Source organism: Meleagris gallopavo, unplaced genomic scaffold, assembly GCF_905368555.1.
Source record: "Meleagris gallopavo unplaced genomic scaffold, MGAL_WU_HG_1.1 scaffold_37, whole genome shotgun sequence".
Classification (NCBI taxonomy): Eukaryota; Metazoa; Chordata; class Aves; order Galliformes; family Phasianidae; genus Meleagris; species Meleagris gallopavo.
Genome location: NW_028147050.1, coordinates 17,505 through 36,297, shown reverse-complemented (window position 1 = coordinate 36,297; position 18,793 = coordinate 17,505). Strand labels below are relative to the sequence as shown.

At 62.5% G+C, this 18,793-nt stretch overlaps 2 protein-coding genes across 10 annotated transcripts; one reads left to right on the top strand and one right to left on the bottom strand.

Annotated features, from left to right (window-relative positions):
* The first annotated feature begins 306 nt into the window (after positions 1–306).
* On the top strand, positions 307–6,048 carry LOC104916961 (uncharacterized). Of its 5 annotated transcripts, none has more exons than XR_014880821.1 (6): positions 307–476; positions 938–1,020; positions 1,223–1,349; positions 1,876–1,986; positions 2,064–3,761; positions 4,533–6,048. XR_014880821.1 is itself a non-coding variant. In XM_085215441.1 (5 exons), exons 2-5 carry the CDS (start codon positions 997–999, stop codon positions 3,572–3,574), a joined length of 1,773 nt encoding a protein of 590 aa, XP_085071567.1. In that variant the 5' UTR covers positions 307–476; positions 938–996; the 3' UTR covers positions 3,575–6,048. The 5 variants fall into 5 exon arrangements, 3 of the variants coding, with proteins under 3 accessions (XP_085071567.1, XP_085071569.1, XP_085071570.1); XR_014880820.1 differs by having other exon boundaries at positions 3,920–6,048; XM_085215441.1 differs by having other exon boundaries at positions 2,064–6,048.
* A 4,348-nt stretch (positions 6,049–10,396) lies between these two features.
* LOC109364615 (uncharacterized) lies at positions 10,397–17,904 on the bottom strand. 5 transcript variants are annotated; one of them, XM_085215440.1, is made up of 5 exons: positions 17,886–17,904; positions 13,219–13,301; positions 12,889–13,015; positions 12,187–12,297; positions 10,397–12,106 (listed from the first exon to the last, which is right to left on the bottom strand). In XM_085215440.1, exons 2-5 carry the CDS (start codon positions 13,240–13,242, stop codon positions 10,779–10,781), a joined length of 1,590 nt encoding a protein of 529 aa, XP_085071566.1. In that variant the 5' UTR covers positions 13,243–13,301; positions 17,886–17,904; the 3' UTR covers positions 10,397–10,778. The 5 variants fall into 5 exon arrangements, with proteins under 5 accessions (XP_085071566.1, XP_085071565.1, XP_085071564.1 ...); XM_085215439.1 differs by lacking the exon at positions 17,886–17,904 and adding an exon at positions 17,604–17,742; XM_085215438.1 differs by lacking the exon at positions 17,886–17,904 and adding an exon at positions 17,576–17,594.
* Positions 17,905–18,793: the final 889 nt, after the last annotated feature.

The following is an 18,793-nucleotide window of genomic DNA, read 5'->3' as shown; positions in this document are numbered from 1 at the left end:
CCAGCCCAGCTGAGCAGCAGAGGCACAGCCCAAGGGCTCCATTTCTCTGTCCTTCTGCGCCCCCTGCAGAAGCCTGCGGCTCCTCAGGAAGATGCACGGAAAAACACAGGACTCCCTGATGTTCCTCCCTCTGCCGTGCCGAGACTCGCCTTCCCAGCAGCGGCAGAAGGGGGCGCACGAGTGCCGCGCTTGGCTGCTGGCTGCTCTGCTCTGCGCGCTGCTCGCCGTACCGCCGGCAGCGAAAGCGTTACGGCCGCAGTTCCGCGCAGTGCCGGCAGGCGGCGCCGTCTCGGCAGACAGAACGACTCCATCCCCCGGAGGACTCCGCCTTTCCGTTCCGAAGGAGCCGCGGCGCTCGGCGGATGCCGGGACGCTGCCGTCGTTTCCCTTTCCGCTCGTCCGGGCGGCGCTGCGATCCCCGAGCGTCCGGCGTCCGGCATCCGAGTGAGGCGTCCGGAGTCCGGCATCCGATCCGAGTAAGGCGTCCGGCGCCCGGCTTTCGCTCCCTCCCTCCCTCATTTCCCCCGCTTCGCCCGGCTCCCCCCCGTCCCGTCCCGTCCCCTCCCCCGCGGTCGCGGAGCGCCGGGAGAGAGGAAGAGGCGGGGGAGGGAATGGCGAAGCGGCGCCGTGAAGCCGTGCGTTCGTCGGGGGCGGGGCGGGACGCGTCGGAAGCGAGAACGTCCCGCTGTACGGAGATGTGGGAAAGCGGCGTCCCGCTGTGAGCGCTGGAAGCGGCCGGGGTGGAGGTGGGAGGGAAACGGAGGAGCTGGGAGGCGCTGCTGCGGTTTGCGTGGAGCGGGGGCAGCGAAGCCCCGCGTCGGTCGAGATGGGCTGGGGGAGAGAGGGGGAAAAGCAGGGCTTGGAAGGGGGGTCTGTGGCAGGAGGGAGAGGTGCGGGGCAGGTGAAAGGCTCTCCTGCCGTTTCTGTGTCCCCGCAGGCTGCAGCCGCACCTCCGCCTTTCACCTGCGATCAGCGCAGCCCGCAGGAGGGCAAGAAATGGCTGCAGCGCATCCGTCTGAGGTGGGAGCCTGGGGAGCGGCTGGGAGGGGGCGAGGGATGCGAATGCAGGGGAGGAGGAGGGGGTGGGGGTGGGGGATGGGGAGGTGCCCCCATCCGGCGTCTGTGCGCCGGGACGGAGCCGCGGCCAGGCCTGGAGTTTCTCTCCTGGCTGAGCCGCTCCCCCGGCCCCGGCTGTTCCCACCAGGGAGGATTTTCCTTGCAGGAGCCCGTGAGCTTTGCAGAGGTAGCCGTGTATTTCAGCAGGGAGGAGTGGGCGCTGCTGGACCCTGCGCAGCGAGCGCTGTACCGGGCCGTGATGCTGGAGACGTACCAGTGCGTGGCCTCGCTGGGTGAGGGCTTTGCTGCTGCTGCTCCTTCGGTGGGCTGTGCGGAAGGAGCCTCTGCACGCAGGGCGTAGGACACAGAATCCCAGAATCACAGAATTGTAGGGATTGGAAGGGAGCTCTAGAGATCATCGAGACCAACCCCCTGCCAAAACAGTTTCCCCACACCAGGTCGCACAGGTAGGCGTCCAGGCGAGAATTGAATATCTCAGAGAAGGAGACCGCACAACCCCCTGGGCAGCCTGTTCCAGTGCTCCGTCACCTCACCGTGATGAAGTTCTTGTGCACATTGGTGCGGAACTTCCTGTGCTGTCCGGAAGGGAACGCCTGAGAAGCGTCCCTGCGGCGCTTTTGGAGCTGTGCGGAGGCTCGCTGGGCGCCAACGAAAGGCGGCCCGCGTTGGCCGCCGCCATTCGGGCCCCACCTGCGGTGCGGCGGCGGGGAGGGAAGGGGCCCCGAAGGGAGCCGGCGGACGGGCGGCTGTGCTGCAATGGTGGCGGCGCTCTCAGCTCCGCTCCTCGTGTCGATTCAGCTCCGCTTCCCGTCCCCAAGCCCGCGGTGATCGCCCTGCTGGAAGGAGGGGAGGAGCCCTGGGTCCCAGACGCGCGCAGCCCGGAGGAGGTGGCAGCGGAGCTCAGCCCAGGTGGGGTGCGGAGGGGGAGAGGGGGGGGGCCGCCCGGAGCCACCTGTGCGCCATCCCTGCTTTCCTGTGCCGCCCAGCAGGAGATGGGATCGCGGCGCCGGAGGAGGGCGTGCGGAAGAGCGGTGCGTCCGAAAGGCGGAGCGTCTGCGCGTCGGCGGGGGGAAGCAGAAGGGATGCGCGAGGCGGCCCGGAGCGAGGAGAGCGCTTCAAGAAGCCGCCGGGGAACCGTCCGGGAAAGGGAGCGAGGAACCCCTTGGACTTGAGCGCGGCTCCGAAGCAGCGCGGAGAGGAGAGGAGCGAGGCGGCGTGCCAGGAGGGACGGCAGAGCCCTTGTGAGCGGCGCAGGGGAGGCGGCGACAGCAGCTCTGATCTGGACGTCCACCGGGGCATCCACACGGCAGAGAGGCCGTACTGCTGTCCTCAGTGCCCGCGGAGCTTCAAAAGCAAATCTGGCCTCATCCGCCACCGGCGCATCCACACGGGAGAGCGGCCCTTCAAGTGCCCCGAGTGCGGGAAGGGCTTCAAAAGCAGCTCTGAGCTCCCCTGCCACCGGCGCATCCACACGGGAGAGCGGCCCTACAAGTGCAAGGAGTGCGGGAAGGGCTTCAAGAGCAGCTCTGCTCTCATCTGCCACCGGCGCGTCCACACGGGAGAGCGGCCCTACAAGTGCCCCGAGTGCGGGCAGGGCTTCATGTGCAGTTCCCACCTCTACCGCCACCGCTTCAGCCACACAGGAGAAAAAGCGTTTCGCTGCCATCAGTGCGGGAAGGGCTTCACGAGCAGCTCTGCCCTCGCCTACCACCGGCGCATCCACACGGGAGAGACGCCGTTCAGCTGCCCCCAGTGCCCACGCAGCTTTAGGTGCAGCTCCATGCTCAGCTCCCACCTGCTCGCCCACGCGGGAGAGCGGCCCTACAAGTGCCAGGAGTGCGGGAAGGGCTTCACGAGCAGCTCCGGCCTCTACCACCACCAGCACATCCACACGGGAGAGCGGCCCTACAAGTGCAACGAGTGCAGGAAGAGCTTCAAAAGCAGCTCCCGTCTGGCCGAGCACCAGGGCGTTCACGCGGGAGGGGGACCCAACCGCTGTCCTCAGTGCCTGCAGAGCTTCGCCAGCAGTTCTGCCCTCGTCATCCACCGGCGCATCCACACCGGCGAGCGGCCCTTCAAGTGCCCCGAGTGCGGGACAGGCTTCAAGAGCAGCTCCGAGCTCACGTACCACAAGCGCAGCCACACGGGAGAGCGGCCCTTTGGGTGCTCCGAGTGCGGGAAGGCCTTCAAGAGCAGCTCTGCCCTCACCTCCCACCGGCGCAGCCACACGGGAGAGCGGCCCTACAAGTGCAACGAGTGTGGGAAGGGCTTCAAGAGCAGCTCCGACCTCATCTACCACCAGCGCGTCCACACCGAGGAGAGACCGTTTAAGTGCCCCGAGTGCGGGAAGAGCTTCAAGGGCAGCTCTGACCTCATTTACCACCAGATCATCCACACGGGAGAGCGGCCCTACAAGTGCCCCGAGTGCGGGAAGGGCTTCAAAAGAAGTTCTCACCTCAACGTCCACCGGCGCCTCCACAGGGGAGACCAGCAGTAGCAGCGATGGGGGGTTGGGAGAAGCTCCCGGAGCAGCTCCTGCCTCTTGGCCGACCCACGCATCCAGCCGGGAGCCTGCAGTGCCCGCGTGTGCAGAGAGCTGCCGCAGAGCCGCAGCCCGGCCACCGCCAGTGGCTTTTTGCAGTGCTGAGCCTTACGTGGCCCGAGGCCGAGGGAGAGCTCTGCAGGTAAATTAAACCCCGTCCCCCTTCCTTATCCCCCCGCCTGAGGATCGCATCCATTGCAGTCACGGCTTTGTAGTCTTTCCTGTTGCCATTCCACATCGTGACGTCGTGCAAAGCCCGGGTAATTAATGAGTTAATTCTCCGGTTCTGTGGGCTGGCAGCTTTCCGCACACCTGGGTATAAAAAGAGAAGAACTGCAGATCCTGAGACGTGGCTGCAGCGCCTGGAAGTGACCTCGCCGGGAGCTCTGCCTCTGTGCGTGGCTCTGCCTCGGGCCTTCAGCGCCAAGTCGCCTTTTGGGTTCGGAAACTCCCTGATCTTATTTGATCTATTAGCTTCCATTGCAATTGCATTGTATTATTTTGGGTTATCTCGCATTCCGATGTCATAGTTGGTAAAATTTAGTTTTCCTCCTTTGATTGTTGCCGCTGTTCTATTGTTTTTTTTTGTGTTTTTTTTTTTTTTTTGTTTTTTTTGAGCCCCGTCTTCCTCCCCCTTTCCCTTTTTCCTTCCCCATTTCTGGGGTCCAGGTGCCCGCAGGCCCGCTGCCGCCCCGCCACGGGCATGGATTGCTCTAGACAAATCCGTGCCTGTTGTTTGGTGGAGAATGCGGGCTTTCTGAAGCTTTTACCATTAGCAGGGAAAAAAAAAAGGGATTTCTTTAAGCCAGAGACTGCAGAAGCGTTGCTGCTGTGACCTTCGTAGATTGGACTGCAGGCTGGGCACCTGCCCAACTCTGCAGAGCCTTTCGTTTGTTTTCTCTTTCCTTTTTAGCAGCCACCAGCTATCGATCAATCAGCTCCTTGCTGGAGGAGCGCTGTGTAAGGGATGAAAAGCCATGGTGTTCGTCGTGACTTACCGGCCTATGTCGCGATTTCTCGTGGTGGAATTGTGTTTGTTTATGACCAAGTAAGGGCGCTGATGGAGACACCGCCTGGTGCTTGTATGCAGTGCTGTGTGATTGGAATTTTGAGGCTCTCCTCCCAGGTGGGATGGTTAATTTTGCAAGCATTGTGATGCTCAAACCGGTTTCCAGGCTTTCTTCTCGGTTTGCCACACAGTTTGCTTTTCCAGTGCCGAGGCAGTGGCCGTGCTGGTGCTCACACTTGTGTGCGTGTCGCCAACCTCCCTGAATTTACTCCTCTGCATTCTCGTTATCGGGAAGAAATCTCCAAAACCAGAGAGTGCTGACTGGTGGGAATATGGAGAGGTGTAGGAAAAGTCTTAGAGGCACGGGGACCCGCAATGCCGTGGGATTTCGCTCTTGAATACCAGTGGGATCCTGAGAAACCAAGCCAGTGTTTGAGTCAGGGCTGAGGTTCAAGCAAAGGGGGAAATCTCCAGGTCAAATCTGGTTGGTCACAGGAGAGACCAGAAGGAATGTCAGTTGCCCCCGTGGAAGGCAAGAAATGAAAACGTGTCCTCACGTCTGGAACTGAAAAAAGAAGAAGCGAGGAGGGAGTAGAGGGAGATGCAGGCGAGGGGACCTCCTCAGAGCCACCATCATCAAGAAGGGCACAAGGAGAACCAAGAGACGCGGAGAGGAGGGTGATGAAGTCTCTATTAGTGTTCGTCAGCCCCTGACGAGGGCCGGTCCGGGTGGGACGGGATGCGAAGAACATCCTCCGCGCTGCTGCTGGAGAGAAAGGGTCCATTTGGAGTCTGTGGCAGGAGAGACCCGAGGCGACTCCTGGGATTCTGGAGTCGAGCCCGCGGGGGGTCGGAAGAGGGCTGCCCTGCAACTGAGGAGGAGATCTCAGCCGCACGTGAGGGGGTTCGGGCTGCTTCCCAAGTGATCGGCACTGAAACGCGGCTCCTTCTGGCACCTCGACTGCCAGAGCTGAGCTGGGTGTTTAAAGGAAAGGTTCCCCCACCCCCTGTGCAACTGAAGCCACTTGCAGTGAGTGGGTTGCGCTGACCGCACGACCAGCAGGGATGGGGAACCTCAGCCGTCCGGGGATTCTAGAGGCGACCATGGACTGGCCTGAAGGTAAAAGTGTGGAACATCACCAGAGAAGAGGTGTCGCGTGCTGAAGAGGCCCCACCATACAGTGAACTGCCAGAAAATGACAAGAAAGGCGCCCTGTTCGCAGACAAATGGTGTCGTGCGGTGGGGAAGCCTCGCGGATGGAAAGCTGCTGTGTGCAAGCAGCGTTCCAAGCTCTGACTCGGTCTCAGGAACTCTCTCCTATCTTATTTCATTTATTAGTCTCAATTTCAATCAGATTGTATTATATTGTGTTACCTCGCATTCCGGTATCGTAGTGAGTAAAATAAGTTTTCCTCCATAGATCGTTGCCACTGGTGGTTTTTTTTTTCCCCTTCCCCTCCCCTTCCCCCTTTCCTCTTCCCCTCCCCTCTCCTCCCCTCCCTCCCCCCTCTCCCTTTCCCCCTACCGTCCCCTCCCCTTCTCCTCCCCTCCTCCCCCCTTCTCCCTCCCCTTTTCCCCTCCCCTCTCCTTCCCCCTTCCCCTCCCCCCCCCTCTCCCTCCCTCCTCTCCCCCCTCCCCTCCCCTCAGTACGAGAAGCAGAGCAGAGAGAAAAACATCTTTTCCTCTGTCCAGAACTGCTCAGAAAGAAGAAACAAAACCAGGACCATGGCTGAGCTGTCGCCGTTTTCTCTCCTAACCCTGACGCAAAGCATCACAGCAGGCACTGCGACGAAATTCGGCTCTGACCACCTGAAACCGAGGCACCGCTTTCCTGCCCATCGCTGGGAAAGCCTCAGCCGGTCTCAGCTTCTGCCTCCCTCCTGCTCACAGCAAGCTCTGTTCTCTCTTACACCGCAGTGCGCAGGAGTTCATTTTGGTCACGGAGCCCTTCGAAAACAAAGATGGGAAGCCTTCCGTTGCGCATCGGCTCTCATCTTCCCTGCACGCCCAGCTCTGAGGAGTTTGACCCCTGCCGATTGCTTCCTGGTAGGTGTGGAAGGCTGCAGGACGGTCTTCCCCACGTTTTCTCTTCTCCCTCCGTGCTGAGAACGTGGAGCTCCCAGACGCACGCCGAGGTGCTTCAGGCTCTGCCAACTCTGCCAGAATCCCCTGGAGCTGCAAACGACATCAGAGCTGCTGGAATGCCTGGCCCTCCTGCCGTGCTTGGCTGCCTGTGTCACTGCCGTCAGGTTGTAACGCACAGCTGTTTCAAGCTGTGAGCAGCGCCCAGTGTGAGCAGGCACTCAGCGGCAATGAAACATTCAACTTGCAGAATCATAGAAGGGCCGGGTTGCGAAGGAGCGCAACGCCCGTCCAGTTTCAACCCCCCCTGCTGTGTGCAGGGTCACCAACCAGCAGCCCGGGCTGCCCTGAGCCACCTCCAGCCTGGCCTTGAATGCCTGCAGGGATGGGACAAAATCTGAGATGGGGCAAAAAGAAAACAGAACAACTTCAATTGTTTCAGCCTGGGTGGAGGCACCATCATCTCACGGGGAAAATCTGTCCCCGGGTGTGATGGTCGGTGACAACCCACAGGCAGGGGAGGAATTACTGACTCCAAGAATCACAGCGGCTGTAATCACAGAGGGCGGAATCACCAACGCACTCTGGTTGGAATGGAGTTCATCTATTCCAACGCCCTTTGGCTAAAGGAGGTTCTCTAGAGTGGTTGCACAGAAACGTGTCCAGGTGGGATTTGAACTTGTGAAGGACCTGCTGCCTTCAGAGGCGTACAAAACTCGGTGACGATGAGGCAGTGACTGCTGGGGCAACAGCAGAAGGCAATGGGGGAAATCCAGGGAAAGACCTAAAAGGAATGAAGCAGTCCCCCTCTCAGGAAGTTTCAAGACCAGCTGCCCAGCTGAAGTGCCTCCCCAGCAACGTGTGCAGCTTGGGAAACAAACAGGAGGAGCACGAAGCTGCTGTGCTGCTTGAAAACTACGATACAGCTGTCATCGCTGAAACCCGGTGGGATGATTCCCATGACTGGAGTGTGGCTACCCATGGCTACAGGCTGCTCAGAAGGGCTGCGGGCTGCTCAGAAGGGCTGCAGGCAAGGAAGGAGTTGTAGGGCTGTTGCCATCTGCGCTGGATAGGAACAGAATGTGAAGAGCTGACCCTAAGGAAGTCACGAGCAAATCCAAAGCCCATGTGTGACAGCTTGAGACGGAGGCAGCAAAGGGAATCTTGTGATGGGTGTCCACTACAGGCCACCAATTAGAACCTGCTGATGAGGCCTTCTACCTCCAGCCTTGTTGGAAAAGCAGCACGTAGGCAATTGAGGCTCCCTGAGTCAAGGACTGATGACCCCACTCTGGGGGATGCAGTTCTGGACCTGTTGCTCACCACTGTCTACGGGTCTCGATGAGATGCGTCCCAGAGTCCTGAGGGAATCGACTAACCGGGGTGGTCACCACGCCACTCTCAATCACAGAATCATCACAGAATCGTAGAATGGCTTGGGATGGAAGGGCCGACAAGCCCCAACCCCACAGGCAGGGCCCCCAGTTTCATACTACACCAGGCTGCCCAGGGCCCCGTCCTGCCTGGCCCTGAACACCTCCAGGGATGGACGGGGATCCACAGCCCTGTGGGCAGCTGTTCACCACTGTCCTGGTAAAGAAATTCCCCGATATCCACCCTAAACCTTCCCTCCTTCAACTTCAAACCATTTCCCCTTGTCCTGGTGTGATCTACCCTCACAAAGAGTCGACTCCCCTCCTGCTCGCAGGCTCCCTTGAGGTACTGGAAGGCTGCATGATACTTTCAATGGTATTTGAAAAATTGTGGCAGCGAGGTGAAGTCCCTTGTGACTGGAAAAGAAGGCAACATCACACCCATGTGTAAGAAGGACAAAAAGGACGCTCCCGAGAAGCTCTGTGCCGGGACAGATCATGGAGCAGATCCTCCTGGAGGCGATGCTCCTGCTCACGGAAGGCAGGGAGGTGATACGAGACAACCAGTGTGGCTTCACCAAGGGCAAATCCTGTTTGACCAACCTGCTGGCCTTCCACAATTGCGTCACCGCATCGGTGCACAGGGTCAGAGCCACCCACGGGGGCCGGACTCCTCTCTTCCCACCGGCGACAGGACGAGGGGAAATGGCCTCAAGTCGTGCCAGGTAAGGCTAGGTTGGATATCAGGGTTTACAGAAAGGGTTGTGCAGCACTGGGATGGGATCCCCAGGGAGGTGGTTGAGTCACCATCCCTGGGTGTGTTTAAAAACCGTCCGGACGTGGTGCTCAGGGCCGTGATTTAGAGGTTAGGGTCGTTAGTTAGGGCAGCACGGCTGGCTCACGGTTGGACTCGATGATCTTTGAGGTCTTTTCCAACCTGAGTGATTCTACGCCTCCACCATTCCATGCCATCTTTCTGGGTTCAAGTCAGGCCCTTGACACAGCACCCTTCTCTCCCAGTGGGAAAGCGTGGGATTTGATGGGCGGACGGTTGAATGAAGAATGGTTGCAGGATTGAGTCCGGAGAGTGGCGGCCAACGGCTCAATGACCAGACGGAGATCAGTGATGACTGGTGTCCCCAGGGGTCGGTGCTGGGGCCGACGCTCTTCGCTGGTGGCATCGACAGTGGGGCTGAGTGCACCCCCGGCATCTTTGCCAGTGACACCGAGCTGTGTCAGCTATACAAGGAAAAAGTCTTTTACAGAGAGGAAAAGGTTGCCTGGAGAGGCGGTGGCCGCTCTGTCCCTGGAGACTTTCAAGGCAAGGCTGGATCAGGCCCTGGGCGACCCGCTCCAGCTGCGCGTCTCCCCGTTCATTGCAGGGAGCCGAGCAGATGACCTTGGAAGCTCCCTTCCTCCTCCAAGGATTCTGGGATTCTATTCTACGATTCTACAACCCCGAACACAAGGACAGCGAAGTTCTGGCTGTTCAGGGAACTACTGAACGAGACGCCCCGAGAAGCTCCTTCACAGGACAAAGGAGCAAAATACGCCTTTCAGGACGCCTTCCTGAGAGCCGTAAGCGACGCGGCACAGGAAGCCAAGCAGAGGAGGCAGGAGACCTGTATGGCTGAGCAAGGACGTCCTGGTCCATCTGAAAGGCAAGAAGAAAACAAACCCAGGCTCCTGGAAGATATCCTAAGGCACACGCAAGTCACGGACGGAATCCCAGACAACCGGCACGGCTGCACCAAGGGCAGACGGTGCCGAATTGATCTGGCGGCCTTCTAAGGTAGAGCCACAGAGCTGGTGGAGACTGATGTCACCCACCTGGACTTGAGCTCCCACACCACACCACACCACATCATCTCTGCGCCGGCAAGATGTGGATCTGAAGGGAGGGCTACGGAACGGGCGAGGACGCGGTGGGGGGCCGCGCTCTGCAAGCCGTGTGCTGCGCGGACGTGCTGGATGCGCTGCCTTCTGCTCGCGGCCCCTGCTGAGTCTTGGGACGCTGCCTTTAGGGAGAACGAGGTGAGCTTTTCCTCATCACCACTTTCATTGGAGCCCACCCACACTTGGTGTCTGACAGCTGCTCTGAGCTCCTGATCGGAGCATTCCAGAAGAGGAGGACAGCAGTGCAGCGTGGTGAGGAAGGGCGGCGGCACAGTGTGTGAAACCAGCCTTCATCCAGGAGGAGAAAAGCCGGGGTCAGCACGGATAGCAAACCCTCCGTTACCTCCTCCTGTCCTGCATTCACCCGTTACCTTTCATTTTAAGGAAATAGGGCGAGACAAAATGAAAACAAAAGCTCTGGGACAGCGCAGCTACTTTATTCTCCCCCTCCCCATTCACCTGCATGGGACTTGCAGCAAACCTCCAGGAGAGGCACTGCCCTTCTCCCGACCCTTTTACCCGATTCATCAGCGGACTGGGAAGGGGCTGAGAGGAAGACGTGGCACGCAAACACACAGCACACGCCTGCACAGCTGCTCTCCCTCAGGAAACGGCTTCAAAGAGCTGCTTGCAGGGCGAGCAGAAGAGAAAAGCGAGAGATTTTGCTGGGACAGCAATGAAGTCCGGGCTCTGCGGCAGCTCTCTGCACACGCGGGCACTGCAGGCTCCCAGCTGGATGCGTGGGTCGGCCAGGAGGCAGGAGCTGCTCCGGGAGCTTCTCCCAACCCCCCATCGCTGCTACTGCTGGTCTCCCCTGTGGAGGCGCCGGTGGGAGCTGAGGTTCGAGCTTCTCCTGAAGCCCTTCCCGCACTCGGGGCACTTGTAGGGCGTCTCTCCCGTGTGGATGTGCTGGTGGTAAATGAGGTCCGAACTCCTTTTGAAGCTCTTCCCGCACTCGGGGCACTTAAACGGTCTCTCTCCCGTGTGGATGCGCTGGTGCACGATGAGGTCGGAGCTGCTCGTGAAGCCCTTCCCGCACTCCTGGCACCCGTAGGGCCGCTCCCCCGTGTGGGTGCGCCGGTGGGAGGTGAGGTGGGAATTTCTCTTGAAGCTCTTCCCGCACTCGGGGCACCCGTAGGGCCGCTCTCCCCTGTGGATGCGGCGGTGGCGGGTGAGCTCGGAGCTGCTCTGAAAACTCCGTGGGCACTGAGGGCAGCCGAACGGCGTCTCTCCCGTGTGGATGATCCGGTGCACAGCGAGGTCCGAGATGCTCCTGAAGCCCCTCCCGCACTCGGGGCACTTGTAGGGCCGCTCTCCCGTGTGGACGAGCCGGTGGCGGCTGAGGTCGGAGCTGCTCTTGAAGCCCTTCCCGCACTCCTGGCACTTGTAGGGCCGCTCTCCCGTGTGGCTGCGCCGGTGGTGGACAAGTTCGGAATTGCTTTTGAAGCCCTTCCCGCAGGCGGGGCACCTGTAGGGCCGCTCTCCGGTGTGGATGCGCCGGTGGTGGGTGAGGTCGGAGTTACTGGTGAAGCCCCTCCCGCACTCGGGGCACTTGTAGGGCCGCTCTCCGGTGTGGGTGAGCTGGTGGCGGTCGAGGTGGGAGCGGCTCCTGAAGCTCTGCGCGCACCGAGCACAGCCGTACGGCCGCTCTCCCGTGTGGATGCGCCGGTGGCGGACGAGGCCAAAGCTGTTCTTGAAGCCCTTCCCGCACTCGTCGCACCTGAACGGCCGCTCCCCGCTGTGCACGCGCCGGTGGGAGGTGAGCGTGGATCTCCACCTGAAGCACTTCGCGCAATCGGGGCACCTGTGCACCGCCTCCTCGGAACGGACGCGGCCAGCAGCGGACGGCTCGCCGCCCCCCCCGCGCCGCTCACACGGGCTCTGCCGTCCCTCCTGGCACGCCGCCTCGCTCCTCTCCTCTCCGCGCTGCTTCGGAGCCGCGCTCAAGTCCAAGGGGTTCCTCGCTCCCTTTCCCGGACGGTTCCCCGGCGGCTTCTTGAAGCGCTCTCCTCGCTCCGGGCCGCCTCGCGCATCCCTTCTGCTTCCCCCCGCCGACGCGCGGACGCTCCGCCTTTCGGACGCACCGCTCTTCCGCACGCCCTCCTCCGGCGCCGCGATCCCATCTCCTGCTGGGCGGCACAGGAAAGCAGGGATGGCGCACGGGTGGCTCCGGGCGGCCCCCCCCCTCTCCCCCTCCGCACCCCACCTGGGCTGAGCTCCGCTGCCACCTCCTCCGGGCTGCGCGCGTCTGGGACCCAGGGCTCCTCCCCTCCTTCCAGCAGGGCGATCACCGCGGGCTTGGGGACGGGAAGCGGAGCTGAATCGACACGAGGAGCGGAGCTGAGAGCGCCGCCACCATTGCGGCACAGCCGCCCGTCCGCCGGCTCCCTTCGGGCCCCTTCCCTCCCCGCCGCCGCACCGCAGGTGGGGCCCGAATGGCGGCGGCCGACGCGGGCCGCCTTTCGTTGGCGCCCAGCGAGCCTCCGCACAGCTCCGAAAGCGCCGCAGCGACGCTTCTCAGGCGTTCCCTTCCGGACGCTCCGTCCTTCTTCCCCCAAGCGGCCGCTCCGGCGGGGCCCTACGGAGCTTTAGGGCACGGAGCGGCACAGCACGTCGTGCTGCAGGAGCCGCCCGGCCGCTGGAGCTGCGTCGCCAGGCAGAGCGGCGGCACGAGGGCGGCCTGCAGGGCTCTGCTCCCCCTCCGCCACGATGCCCGCTTGCCGGCGGCGGCTCTGGGGCTTTCGGCACCGCGCTGAGCGCTCGGCTCCCTTCTGCCACTTCCCCGTGTTCCACTCGCGGTGCTGCTCCCTTCGTCCGTAAGGAACTGCACCGCCTGTGTCCTACGCCCTGCGTGCAGAGGCTCCTTCCGCACAGCCCACCGAAGGAGCCGCAGCAGCAAAGCCCTCACCCAGCGAGGCCACGCACTGGTACGTCTCCAGCATCACGGCCCGGTACAGCGCTCGCTGCGCAGGGTCCAGCAGCGCCCACTCCTCCCTGCTGAAATACACGGCCTCCTCCGCAAAGCTCACGGGCTCCTGCAAGGAAAACCCTCCCTGGTGGGAACAGCCGGGGCCGGGGGAGCGGCTCAGCCAGGAGAGAAACTCCAGGCCCGGCCGCGGCTCCGGCCCGGCGCACAGACGCCGGATGGGGGCACCTCCCCCTCCCCCTGCCCCTCCCCCTCCCCCTCCCCCTGCATTCGCATCCCTCGCCCCCTCCCAGCCGCTCCCCAGGCTCCCACCTCAGACGGATGCGCTGCAGCCATTTCCTGCCCTCCTGCGGGCTGCGCTGATCGCAGGTGAAAGGCGGAGGTGCGGCTGCAGCCTGCGGGGACACAGAAACGGCAGGAGAGGGGGGGAGGTCGCAGCAGCCCTGAGCAGCCCCTGTCCTGCAGTCGGCCCTCTGCACCCTAAGCCTAAGCCTACGCCTAAGCCTACCCCTATCACTACCCTCCCCCTCCCCCTCCCCTACCCCCAACCCTACCCTCCCTCTCCCCCTACCCCTACCCTACCCCTAACCCTACCCTTACCCTACCCTCCCCTCCCCCTCCCCCTCCTGAGGGTCGAAGCCAGCAGGGACTCAGACCAGCAGCGCTGCTCTCGCCAGGCTTCCTGCACTGCCAGCCCAGCGTCCCGCCGCGCGCCCCCCTCTGCCCCTTTCTGTCTGTCTGTCCGTCTGTCTGCCCGTCTCCCACCCTCCCCCTTCCTGCCCCGCGCAGGAGGACAACCGGCGGCAGCACTGGTGGCACCCTGGCCGAAACAGGAGGAGGATCGCACGGCCGCCTCAGGGCGAGGGTCAGGAGGAACCCATAGCAGGCGGCCGCTCCAAGGGCTGCGAGGCCACGGAGCGCCACCCGCAGGGAGAGCGGGAACGGCGCCGTGCCCCTCGTCCCAGCCCAGAGCCGCGGGCGGCCAAGCAGCCCCTCGCTCTGCCGGCCTCTGTGCCGCACAAACCGCCCTGCAGCGGGGCTGCGGCGCCGGGCTCCCCGCACTGACATCCCGTGGGGCCGGGCGGCCGGGCGCCTCGCCACGCAGCTCCTCCGGGCCGCTCTCGGCTTCGGTAACGTTGCTGAGGTGACGGCGGGGCCGGTTGCGCCCGGGGGGTCCCTGCAACACGAATCAGCCTCCGGGACCGGGACCGGGTTCGGCCGTGCTGAGGCTCGGGACGTCCGTGCTTGGAGGACCTCGGGAAGCATCTCTGTTGCAACCTGTGCGTCAGCCATTTTCCTTACGGGGCGTTTCACCGACGCGCGCGGTGCAGATGATCTCGTCGGCAACGGCGTCTTTAAGTTCCTCGGACCTCAGTTCGGGTCTCTTCTGCCGTTCAGCCTCACCAGCAGCGCCGTAACTCCAAGAACGGCCTCTGCAAAGCTGAAGGCGGCGGCGGCCCGACAACTTACTGCTGGATTTGAAGAAGCTGAGCGGTGAGCGGAGGGATGGGAAAAGGGATCGGATCTGAGTCGCTCGGCAGAAAATAGATGGAGGGGCAGCACGGAGCGGCCAGGGGATCCTGCAGCTCCCGGGAAGCGAGCCTGGAGGCGGCTGCGCTCCCAGGAGGAGCCGAGGGAAACCTGCTGGGGGGCAAAGAAGTCAAGCAACACTTCCTCCATTCCGAGCAAGTTCACATATTAAGGAGGCGATGCTGGCTTCTGGCAGGCTGCTTGCTGCTTGAAAACTAGGGGCGTCCTCCCTGCGGGTTGGGCACTTCTGCGCGTGTTCATCTGCCTTTGGGTCCCCGTCTCAGTCAGTCACTGAACCTGACTTCAGTGAACGCGTGGAGGGGGAAAAGTCTTCTTGGAAACGGAGCTGCTGGGCTTCTTTCTGCAGTTTCTGCTTGCGGAAGTACTGGGCGAAATGAGCCACTTCTCCTCAGCTGGCCGCAGGTGGCAGATTGCTGACGGAAGCGCCTGGATTTGAAAACCCAGGGAAAATAGCTGGAAGTAGCAGACGCGTTCCCGAGGATATCGGAGAGTCGCTTAACCAAGTCCGCCTTTTGTGGGAGCTCCGGAGGAAGCCGACTCGTTCGAGATACTCTAACAGGGCCACGTCTTCTCCTGAAGCGGCATTTCCTCAAACCATTTCTTCTGTGCCGGAGAAACGGGAAGCAAGCGGCCGACGGCAGCGCACGCCTGGCATGCAGGGTAAGGGCAGCGAGAGAAGGGGGGGCTGCACGAGAGCGGCGCCACCGAGGCCCAGGTCTCTGCCCCTGCGCCCGTTTCCCTCGGGAAGGGACGTTTTTCCCCCGTAGAAACTGCAGTGACGCAGGGACCCCCGTCCGGCGTCCATCATTGGCTCTCGTTTCCGTGGCCGCGTGCCCCCCGCCAGCTGCTCCCAGCTCCGGCGTCACCACCCCCACGCACAGCTTCCACGCGGATGAGGGCTGGCGTCTCCCCAGCCCGGCCTCCACCCAGCCACCACCGTCCTCTGCCTTCAGCCGACAGCCAGCGTTTTCCCCCGGCTTCCCTTCCAAAAGGCCGCCCTGCTGTTTGCGCCGCCCGCTTACAGCGCAGCGCTTCCCTCCAGGAGCCGCCCCGCCTGGAGCTGGGAACCCCGCAGATTTTGGCCTCGGATTTTGGCAATTCTGAGCCTTTCCAGCGCCCCTTTCCACCAATTCCTCGCTTTGACGCCAGGCGTTCGGTCCGTGAGCACAGCCTCCGCTGAGCCGACAGCCGTCGTTTCGGGGGAATAAAAACCCCCTGAGAGCAGCAAAGCAGTCGCTTCGGTTTCTCTTCTTCCCCAGCGAACCCCAGCAAACAAGGGCTGCAGTTCGCCCACGGCAACCAACGGCTCTGCGATCCGAAGGCGACGACGCCTCCGTGGCTGCGCTCAGTTCCTCGGGCGCTTTTTCCCTTCCCCCCTTTGCTGAATCCACTGATGCCGAAATCCCAGATTCCGCGAGCAAACGCAGCGCCCAACGGAGGCCGCAAGGGGGGGAAGCGGCCCTTGGAAAAGGCTCGGCAACGGCAGGACGAGGGGAGGCGGCTTTGGGCAGGCGGAGGCTGGGCGCCAGGGGGAGCTGTGAGCGGCGAGGAGCTGCAACGGCTGCGCAGAGGGGCTGCGGATCCCCGCCCACCCCTGGAGGCCAGGCCGGACGGGGCCCTGGGCAGCCTGCAATACGTGAAATGGGGAGGCTGGGGGCCCTGCGTGCGGCGGGGGGTTGGAGATTCCCGACCCTCGAGGTCCCTTCCGAGCCCGGCCATCCTGGCTGGGATTCACCAGCAGGTCTGCAGTCGCTTCCCCGTCTTTCACAGCCGCTCCCGGGAAGGGCAGCAGCCTCCGCTCCCCGCAGGCGGGGGACAAACCCACGAGCAAATCTCAGGCCGGCCCAAACTGCGGCATTTCGGGGCGGACCGAGCTGCTCCCCCGTTTCCTGGCCTCCCGTGCCAGCGAGGCTGCAGCTGCCGCCGCCGTTGCGCAGCGGTTCTCCAACGTCAGGGCGCCGGAGGAGCGGGCGCAGCGCAGAGCCCGCAGCCGGGCTCCCACCCTCCCTCCGGCCGTGCTGCCGCAGCGCTGGGTGCTCCGGTTCCCAGCAGCCCCTGCCTGGTCCCTGCGCTGTGCTCGATGCCAACCATTTCCTCTCCCTGTCCTTCTCCTCTCTCGCCTTGGCTTGCACAGCTCCCTCTCTCCTCCTCCACCTGCCTTGGCCGATGCAAGAATCACCCTGTTCCTTTCTCTCTTTCCTTCTTTCTTTCTCTTTCTTTCTCTTTCTCTCTCTTTCTTTCTTCCTTTCTCTTTCTTCCTCCTTTCCTTCCTTCCTTCCTTTTCTCCCTTCCCTCCTTCCTTTCTTTCCTCCCTTCATTCTCCTTCCTTCCTTCCTTCCCTCCCTCCATCCCTTCCCTTCCTTTCCCTTCCCTTCTTCCTTCCTTCCTTCCCTTCTTCCTTCCTTTCCTTTCCTTTTTCCTTCCTTCCTTCCCTCCCTTTTTCCTTCCTTCCTTTCCTTTCCTTCCATTCCTTCCTTCCTTCCCTTTTTCCTTCTTTTCCTTTCCTTCCTTTCCTTCCCTTTTTCCTTCCTTCCTTCCTTCCTTCCTTCCTTCCTTCCTTCCTTCCTTCCTTCCTTCCTTCCTTCCTTCCTTCCTTCCTTCCTTCCTTCCTTCCTTCCTTCCTTCCTTCCTTCCTTCCTTCCTTCCTTCCTTCCTTCCCTTTTTCCTTCCTTTCCTTCCCTTCCCTTTCCTTCCCTTCCCTCCTTTCCTTCCTTCCTTCCTCCCTTTCCTTTCCTTTTCTTTCCTTTCCTTCCTTCCCTTTTTCCTTCCTTCCCTTTTTCCTTCCTTCCCTTTTTCCTTCCTTCCTTTCCTTCCTTCCTTTCCTTCCCTTTCCTTTCCTTCCTTCCTTTCCTTCCTTCCTTTCCTTCCCTTCCCTTCCCTTCCTTCCTTCCTTCCTTCCCTTTCCTTTCCATCCTTCCCTCCCCTCCCCCCCCAAACCTCCATCACGCCCGACTTCCTTTCTCCTGCCCCGCACTTCTCCCTCCTGCCACAGACCCCCCTTCCAAGCCCTGCTTTTCCCCCTCTCTCCCCCAGCCCATCTCGACCGACGCGGGGCTTCGCTGCCCCCGCTCCACGCAAACCGCAGCAGCGCCTCCCAGCTCCTCCGATTCCCTCCCACCTCCACCCCGGCCGCTTCCAGCGCTCACAGCGGGACGCCGCTTTCCCACATCTCCGCACAGCGGGACGTTCTCGCTTCCGACCCGTCCCGCCCCGCCCCCGACGAACGCACGGCTTCACGGCGCCGCTTCGCCATTCCCTCCCCCGCCTCTTCCTCTCTCCCGGCGCTCCCCGACCGCGGGGGACGGGACGGGACGGGACGGGGGGGAGCCGGGCGAAGCGGGGGAAACGACGGAGCGAGGGAGCGGAAGCCGAGCGCCGGACGCCTTACGCGGATCGGAGTCCCGACGCGGGACGCCTGACTCCGATGCCGGACGCCGGACGCTCGGGAATCGCAGCGCCGCCCGTACGAGCGGAAAGGGAAGGGACGGCAGCGTCCCGGCATCCGCCGAGCGCCGCGGCGCCTTCGGAACGGAAAGGCGGAGACCTCCGAGGGACCTAGTCGTCCTGTCTGCCGAGACGGCGCCGCCTGCCGGCACTGCGCGGAACTGCGGCCGTAACGCTTTCGCTGCCGGCGGTACGGCGAGCAGCGCGCAGAGCAGAGCAGCCAGCAGCCAAGCGCGGCTGGGGGCCGGAGGGACCCCATAGGGACCTCAGTGACCCCATAGGGATGGGAGGGACCCCATAGGGACCTCAGTGACGCCATAGGGACCTCAGTGACCCCATACGGGTGGGAGGGAGCCCATAGGGACCTCAGTGACCCCATAGGGACCTAAATGACCCCATAGGGATGGGAGGGACCCCATAGGGACCTCAGTGACCCCATAGGGATGGGAGGGACCCCATAGGGACCTCAGTGACCCCATAGGGATGTGAGGGACCCGATAGGGACCTCAGTGACCCCATAGGGATGTGAGGGACCCCATAGTGACCTCAGAGACCCCATAGGGATGGGAGGGACCCCATAGGGACCTCAGTGACCCCATAGGGATGTGCGGGACCCCATAGGGACCTCAGTGACCCCATAGGGATGGGAGGGACCCCATAGGGACCTCAGTGACCCCATAGGGACCTCAGTGACCCCATAGGGATGGGAGGGACCCCATAGGGACCTCAGTGACCCCATAGGGACCTCAGTGACCCCATAGGGATGGGAGGGACCCCATAGGGACCTCAGTGACCCCATAGGGATGGGAGGGACCCCATAGGGACCTCAGTGACCCCATAGGGATGTGAGGGACCCGATAGGGACCTCAGTGACCCCATAGGGATGTGAGGG

Coding starts and splice junctions, on each gene's coding strand:
- LOC104916961 (XM_085215441.1), top strand. CDS start 997: ATGGCTGCAGCGCATCCGTCTGAG. Junction 1,350..1,875: donor CCAGTGCGTGGCCTCGCTGG/GTGAGGGCTTTG, acceptor GTGTCGATTCAG/CTCCGCTTCCCGTCCCCAAG. Junction 1,987..2,063: donor GGCAGCGGAGCTCAGCCCAG/GTGGGGTGCGGA, acceptor TGTGCCGCCCAG/CAGGAGATGGGATCGCGGCG.
- LOC109364615 (XM_085215440.1), bottom strand. CDS start 13,242: ATGGCTGCAGCGCATCCGTCTGAG. Junction 13,016..13,218: donor CTGCAGCGCATCCGTCTGAG/GTGGGAGCCTGG, acceptor TTTTCCTTGCAG/GAGCCCGTGAGCTTTGCGGA. Junction 12,107..12,186: donor GGCAGCGGAGCTCAGCCCAG/GTGGGGTGCGGA, acceptor GCCGCCCAGCAG/GAGATGGGATCGCGGCGCCG.